Source organism: Leptidea sinapis, chromosome 44 (genome assembly GCF_905404315.1).
Source record: "Leptidea sinapis chromosome 44, ilLepSina1.1, whole genome shotgun sequence".
Taxonomy (NCBI): Eukaryota; Metazoa; Arthropoda; class Insecta; order Lepidoptera; family Pieridae; genus Leptidea; species Leptidea sinapis.
The window spans coordinates 8331733-8339190 of record NC_066308.1 but is presented as its reverse complement, the minus strand read 5'-3'; the positions used below and the strand labels follow the sequence as shown (position 1 = coordinate 8339190).

At 32.9% G+C, this 7458-nt stretch overlaps 1 protein-coding gene across 2 annotated transcripts in view; it reads left to right on the top strand.

Annotated features, from left to right (window-relative positions):
* Window positions 1-1993: 1993 nt before the first annotated feature.
* Window positions 1994-7458, top strand: part of LOC126977243 (5'-3' exonuclease PLD3-like) — a 106145-nt gene continuing 100680 nt past the window's right edge. The window contains exon 1 of one of the 2 annotated variants that reach the window (XM_050825973.1): window positions 1994-2305. In XM_050825973.1, coding sequence (XP_050681930.1) covers window positions 2042-2305 — 264 coding nt within the window. In that variant the 5' untranslated portion in view covers window positions 1994-2041. Of the gene's footprint in view, window positions 2306-6145; window positions 6292-7458 lie in introns of those variants that run through there. The other variant, XM_050825975.1, reaches the window with a different exon arrangement.

Here is a 7458-nt window from a genome sequence, read left to right as displayed (position 1 = left end):
AAACATTCCTATTCATCATATAAGTGTTTGCACCTACCGGGATTCGAACCCGGGACCTCTAGCTCAGTAGGCAGGGTCACTAACCACTCGGCTATAGGGGTCGTGGAAATATTAAAGCGCACGTGATAGCACCATTTGAACTTGTGGAATGGTTCGTCTCAAAACTATTTCTATTCTAATTAGATATTGTTGAGACTCGTGAAATACTATGTACCGTTAAAATATTATGCAACGCGACTACTCTGCTATTTATTTCAAATTTGTAAAAGTTAAAATTACGAATTTGCATCAGTTCTGCCCGAGACATCGACCGCGTTAAATTCGCGTTGCGCTCCTCGGAAGCTCTTGAATATTTAATAAAATATATCCTTCATACCTTTCTGTTCTTCTGTAATGTGTGTGCAAAAATTCAAGAATATAAATAAGAAAGGCAAGAAGCATGAAAGCGTAAAGCTTGTAATTTTTCACTTGCTTAGTCAAAGTTTAATAATAATCTTATTAAAATAGGCTTGGTACAAAGTAGGTATAAACACCTAAATCTTAAGTAGACAATATTGATTGTTTTTCAAAAAGTTTTATATTTTTATCATCGTATTTTATGTATCCACCTTTTATTAGAGGCTGATAGATCTTGACTCACTCGTCTTCTCAAACATTACTGTGTTTCGGTCTGAAGGGCGCCGTAGCTAGTGAAATTACTGGGCAAATGAGACTTTACATCTTATGTCTTAACATGACGAGCGCAATTGCAATGCCGCTCAGAATTTTTAGGTTTTTTGAAAAATCCTGAGCGGCACTACATTTTAATGGGCAGGGCGTATCAACTACCATCAGCTAAACGACCTGCTCGTCTCGTCCCTTATTTTCATAAATGAAACGCAAAAGGCATTTATTTTCTCATATGTAATGGATTCCTTTAGAATTCTTTTTGATGTCACTTTAAACACTACCACCGCTTCGAAACCAAATGGCGCTCTGAGAGAGAAGAAGCCGCGCAAGAAATTCTCAAAATTCTTTTTTTGCGCTCTTTTTAATAAAATATACAATACTGTACTGTCATTGTTATTGCTATAAAATATCATAATCTAGTCCCAGGCTGTCCGTTCACTTAGATATAGCTGTGGAGTAGTAGGATTTACGACAGTCCCATTTTTTAATACGCTTTTATTAGCTTCATACGTATGTTAATATACGTAATGGAATCTTTGAACTTTGATTTTGACCCCCTTCAAAACGTTGGATTAACTCGAAATTTGGCATACTTATTAAGGACCGATTACAATTCAATATAACAAAAAAAAACTAAAAAATGAAAAATAAATAATAGTTTAAAAAATCTAAAAAAATACGCTTTTATAGGAAATCCCACTAATGAAATAGAAAATAAATCTTAATAAATTTGAATTAAAAATAGTGTAAGAAAAAATGATTTTATTGTAAAAAAAAGCGTGGGGTGCTTTTCAGGATATTTTCAAAATAACACTTGTACTCATTTCTGTTCATAAAATATAACTATTGATACCATACATCCCACGCTTATTTATTGTCTATAAAAGCGTATTTTTTTAGTTTTTTTAACAATTATTTTTAATAAAACATTTAAATATGTTCATGGATCATGCCTGAACAGTGACTGGGACCTTATTATAAAAGTGTATAATTTACCCTTAAAGCTTCTATGTATTTTATTTACACAGACAACATTGCAAGACAACACCTGGCGTGTTTATATCAAGCTTGTATGTTTATCGAAGTAATGCACTAACTCACATGTGCATTGCGTGCCCACCTTTTAACTGGTATATTCATGACTTCCATTTGCTCTGGGGAATACTAGAACAATGTGCGTTGTACCAATTTTCTATATTGACTCAGAACTACAATAAAATACCGCCAATACACTGGCTTTTGTACTACTCGGTTCTAGACCGCGCAACTCCTCGCATACGGCATCACTTAGCGTACCGTCAAACCTGCGTCTCATTTCAAAGCGGCCACACGCTCCAAAAGCGAAAATTCACCCGCGGAGTTTTAAAATAAAATGCCTTCATGGTGGGACTATTTACATTTCAATAGACAGTATAATAACAAGAGAAACTTAGAGGAAGGGCTCTTTCAAATCGCATCGCAGACTTGTAATATATTGGTGAAAGTAAATAATACTAATAATATAAATTTGACCCGAAACGACAGGAGTGATGAGTACGGGTGTGCGGGCCCTCCTAAGGGTAAAAGTTCTATGCAAGTGTGCATCCCCAAGTTCAGGAAGAACTCTTTGACTGCTGGCTGTAACCCGGGATTGTCGGTGAGCCAATGACAGTATTACTTATTGAGGCAAAGTTATTAATTAGTAGCAATTGTAAATAATTTGCACAATACTATGTAGTAAAATTCATCGAAATTATATTAATTCGATTTGTAATAGATTATTTTTGCTTACGAATAGTTTTGAGATCTTGTTTGCTCTTTTCGGTATTGTTTACAATATGATTTTGACGTTTGACAGATTAACATAGTAGTTTCACCGTTTAGTTAGTTTGAAAATAAAATAATATTATAATGTAATTAATTGATATTTCGATGTCTTTTATGTTTTTTATTTAACACACATACTTCATAAAAATATAAGTTTTTCGTGAGGTTGAGAGTAGATAGAAATAAACATTTTGACTGTTGCTTCTCAATACATTTTTGATAATGATTTGTATGTTCATAAGCACATTGAGGAATTTTCTAGAAACTGTGACATTCATAATGTTAACACGAGGAACAAACATAAACTTGTTATGCCTACTACTCGGTTGGGTCGAGTTAGTAAGTCTTTTGTTGGGCGATGTATATGTTTCTACATACATTTTCTGGGATCATAATCCCAGAAAATGTATGAAACAAATGTGTTACGAAATTGAAAAGAATTGTTAAAAACGTTTGTGTGGGAAAGGTTATTATAGCATAAACGATTTTCTTAATGACACCACGGACTGGGAATAAAGCGAACACCCTCAGGCTCTTTAATTATAAATGTTTATTGTACGATATTACATTGTAATCCATATTTTATATTAAAAAAAAGCCCGCTGAGTTTCTTGCGTCCATTCTTCTCAGGTCTGAGGCAGTCTCTTTTAAATGGGTGGTAGATTTTGACGTTCAATAAGTGATTTTAAATCCTATTTTGAATAAAAATATTTGAATTTGAATTTGAATATAATAATTTTGTTAACTTATCAGCAGACTTATAAGTATTTGAGAGGCTTAAGTTAAAACCCTTCAGAGAGATTTATATTTATACTAAGAAAAAAAGTATTATAGTAATTTATTCGAATTATATATCGATTATTATTATGATATTACATATCGATACACGAAGTTGAAAGAAGCCGAGTAATTAGCACTAGCTATATAGATCTTAATTACGTTTGTTGTTTGTTTTATTCTTGCCTAATTAACTAGGTTACTTACCTGTTTTGTTGTGTTAGTCTAACAATGTGCTGCACTTTATTAAGGTATTTCTATTTATTACTAGCTGACCCAGCAAACGTTGTATTGCCATATAAAGTAATAAAATAAATTAAATAATAAAAATTTTTGGGGTATTAAAAATAGATGACGACCGATTCGCAGACCTACCAAATTATATATTATAATTTATCATACATAGATACATATAAATGTACATAAAATTTATCATAATTAATCATTAAATTCGATTGCCATCTTGCAACTCTAGTGAGTACCTGTGGATGTAATAGAATAATATTAAAATCGCGATAGAAGAATAGGTGTTGATCGTAGAGGGTGAAAACTAAGGGTTGTATATATTTTTTAATGTTGGATCATATAAAAATATAAAAAAATAGGGGTGGACTACCTACTACAATTAGGGGGATGAAAAATAGATGTTGTTCGATTCACAGACCTACCCAATATGCACACAAAACTTCATGAGAATCGTTCAATCCGTTTCGGAGGAGTTTAACTTCAGACACCGCGACACGAGAATTTTATATATCAGATTCTCATATCCGAATAAAAGGAACTTGTAGCTAATTGAAGGTAACTTTATTAAAATAATTATTTATTTTAAAATCTTGTCGCCGGATCTTTTAGGGGATATTATTAAGTCCGAAGTATGTATGGATAATAAACCTTACATAATTTATGTGTCTAGATAGAGCCTCTTGCTGCTAGCAACCGATGAAAACAGGCCAGCTTTATTACTATAGTGTGCGTGACAAGTAGGTTTGCAAACTCTTTGTCGGTCAGTAACAGTAGTTTTAAAATTGTTACCCACGAAAAATAGTCAATAACGAAAAGATGAAAAAAAAATATAGTAGGTTTCAAAATAGGTACCTACTACCTACTTTATTTCTTTAAAGAATATTTTTTGAATTTTGTGAAATCTGCATCACTTATTATCTTGATACCTTGTTGCCATTCTTCGACTGTAGTAGTGTCTAGTAGTACCACTATTATTATTAACACTGTAATTCATTTTAGAAATAGAAAATATTTAACTTCAACTGTTCAATAATGGGTTTTTATGTACAGATATATAGTGCTTTCACCTGCTATATACCTTTTTCAGAGATATAGTAGTCGGGCCCCTAATACAGTAAGATATATTTATTATATATATATATTATATAGTAGGGTTGGTAACTCTAGTGACATGGTGACATTTGTGGTAGTGTGCATGCATTGATAAAAATAGAGGTTAACAGTCAATCTCAATTATTTTCGACGTTTTCGCAGCTGTCACAGTCTATCTATACGTATAAATGTTCTAAGTAACAAACGAGTAGTCTAAGGCAGAAAAAAAATGTATCTATGTAAAAGTCAAATGATTTGACACTATTTATATAAAATGACATTTTTAATATATCAAATAGGTTTCGGTGGAGCATAGCAGTTCGTGAAGTGTTTTTTTTTGTGACAATAAGGGACAGGACGAGCAGGACGTTCAGATGATGGTGATTAATACGCCCTGCCCATTTCAATGCAGTGCCGCTCAGGGTTCTTGAAAAACCCAAAAATTCTGAGCGGCAATACAATTGCGCTCGTCACCTTGAGACATAAGTTGTTAATATGCCCAGTAATTTCACTAGCTACGGTGCCCTTCAAACCAAAACACAGTAATGGTTACACATTACTGCTTCACGGCAGAAATAGGCGCTGTTGTGGTAGCCAAAATCTAGCCGGCATCCTGTGCAAAGGAGCCTGGCACTGGCATTAACTATATATTAATATGTAATTAATACCAATGGGCTTGATATTTACCATACTAAAGTGTTGCACATTTTAAGACTAGCACAACAAAGACAGGTAAGTAAGCTATTTAATTAGGCAATAATACAAACAGCGAACGTAATAATTATTACATTATTGTTTAATAACAATAATATCATATCGCAATTATTTTCCTCTAAACCCAAAAATAATTTCAACGTGATATAATAAAAGAATAATTCTGTTGAAGTTAAATTAATCGTGAATGATTGCTGTTACTCGTAATCTCGAAAACTCTACTTTGAATTTGGAACTGCTCTCGATTTGCACTCGAAATTCAAAATGATTGCCTCTGTACGATACGATGTGTTGCGAGACAGATTATATAATCACTATTAGAAGTAGAGGACACCACGATTATCAACTATTGCCATTAAAACAACACATCCAACACATTAGTTATGTCTCAAGGAGACGAGCGCAATAATTGTAGTGCCGCTCAGAATTTTTGGCGTTTTTCGAGAATCCTGAGCGGCACTTTACTGTAATGGGCTGGGCGTATCAATTACCATCAGCTGTACGCCCTGCTAGTCTCGTCCATTATATTTCATTAAAAAAAAACTACAAAATTACAAAAAGAATGCTCAGAAAGCAAGCCCACTAAGCGTAGGTACTTCGAACGCGGAGCAATAGGTGTTTTTGTCCTTTTAAAATATTTATTTAAAATGTTTTAATCAATCTATAGAAAAAGCACACCACAAAGTAAGAAATCGAGAAAAAACAAACACCATTTATTGAAGGCAAAATTACGATTCGATTAATAGAATCGATGTGTAAATTTATCAGCTCGACGTCATCACGAATTAAAACATAGAAATAAAGCACGCCGCGTCAATATATTGTCTTCAGTGTTAAAGATGTATACGTGAGTGAGACATGTGCAGTGTCAGTACATCTATACATACAGATATACTTGTGAATGTGCTCTCTTCATATTAACAAGACACGCCTCGAGTATTCCGTCGAGCTGCTGCGAACAATTCGAACAAGCTGATTCGATTTGAGGTGAACGAACCAATTCTTTGTAGTTTTAATATGATTCTTTCTGTATCGATTTTATAAACAGCAGGCCAGTGCACAAGCTTTACTGCGTTTGACCTTGTTCCAATTTTTCAGTATTAAGTTTGTTTTCGGCATGCCCGACCCGAGTTTTGTAACGACTGTGGAATTTTTGTTGTGTTTACCACGAAGCTATTACTATATTTTCACAGGAAATACGTTTGGTTATGGTGAAATTTGAGCTCATAAATCTAAGTGCTTTAGTGTTTTGCGGTATCGATAACGGCGGTTCAAATGAAATGTTATTTTTTGTTGTAAATGACAGGACATAAATGTTTTCTGATCTTAGATTGATTGACCATTGTTGATGAGTTTTTAGTTTTTTTTTTCTTCCTAGATTAGAGCTAATAGGTATGTGTATACTTTATAGTACAACTACTTAAAATAGACTTGTTGATTAAGTAAGGAAGGATTTTTATGTTTAAATAATATTATAAATAAATTCTAGTTGCTAGAACAAAATCCCTAATTTGCACTATTAATATAGTATCCTTCGGTACCTCCGTTCCAAAGAGAAACAATTTGTTATATTTTTGAAGTGATAACCCTCACTCCTGGGATTAATTACACAAAACTTGAAAAAAAAAATTATGAACGATGCGGGACTCGAACCCGCGACCTCTCGCATTCCGTGCGAGCGCAATTTCAACTATGCCAACCGCTCGAAAGACTTATTGTTGATAAATTAATCTTGTATGCTCTGTTCAACTCTCAGTAAAAATTTAGAAAAGGGTTCTCAAACACTATTCAAAAAACAAATCGAGTTATTACCGTATGATACGAAAATATCCTAGACGTATGAAGTAAATAATATATTAGATTAAAACCTAAACCGCATTTACTTATTGTCTTGTTTCTCTTAGGTGATGGTTATGGTGGATTATCATTTATGGAACAATTTCTCATACTTATCTCAAACTTACTGAATTTCAGATTTATTACACTTTGGAGTTATCAATTTGATGGAGGAGAATATTCATCAGAATAATATTGTATTTATTCAACTCGTTAAATTTACAATATTTATTTAATATATAAATTGATTTCTTAAAATATTATAAATGAAATTCTATTAATTGCTGACTAAATACATCTTCAAAATAATGTTTAGGT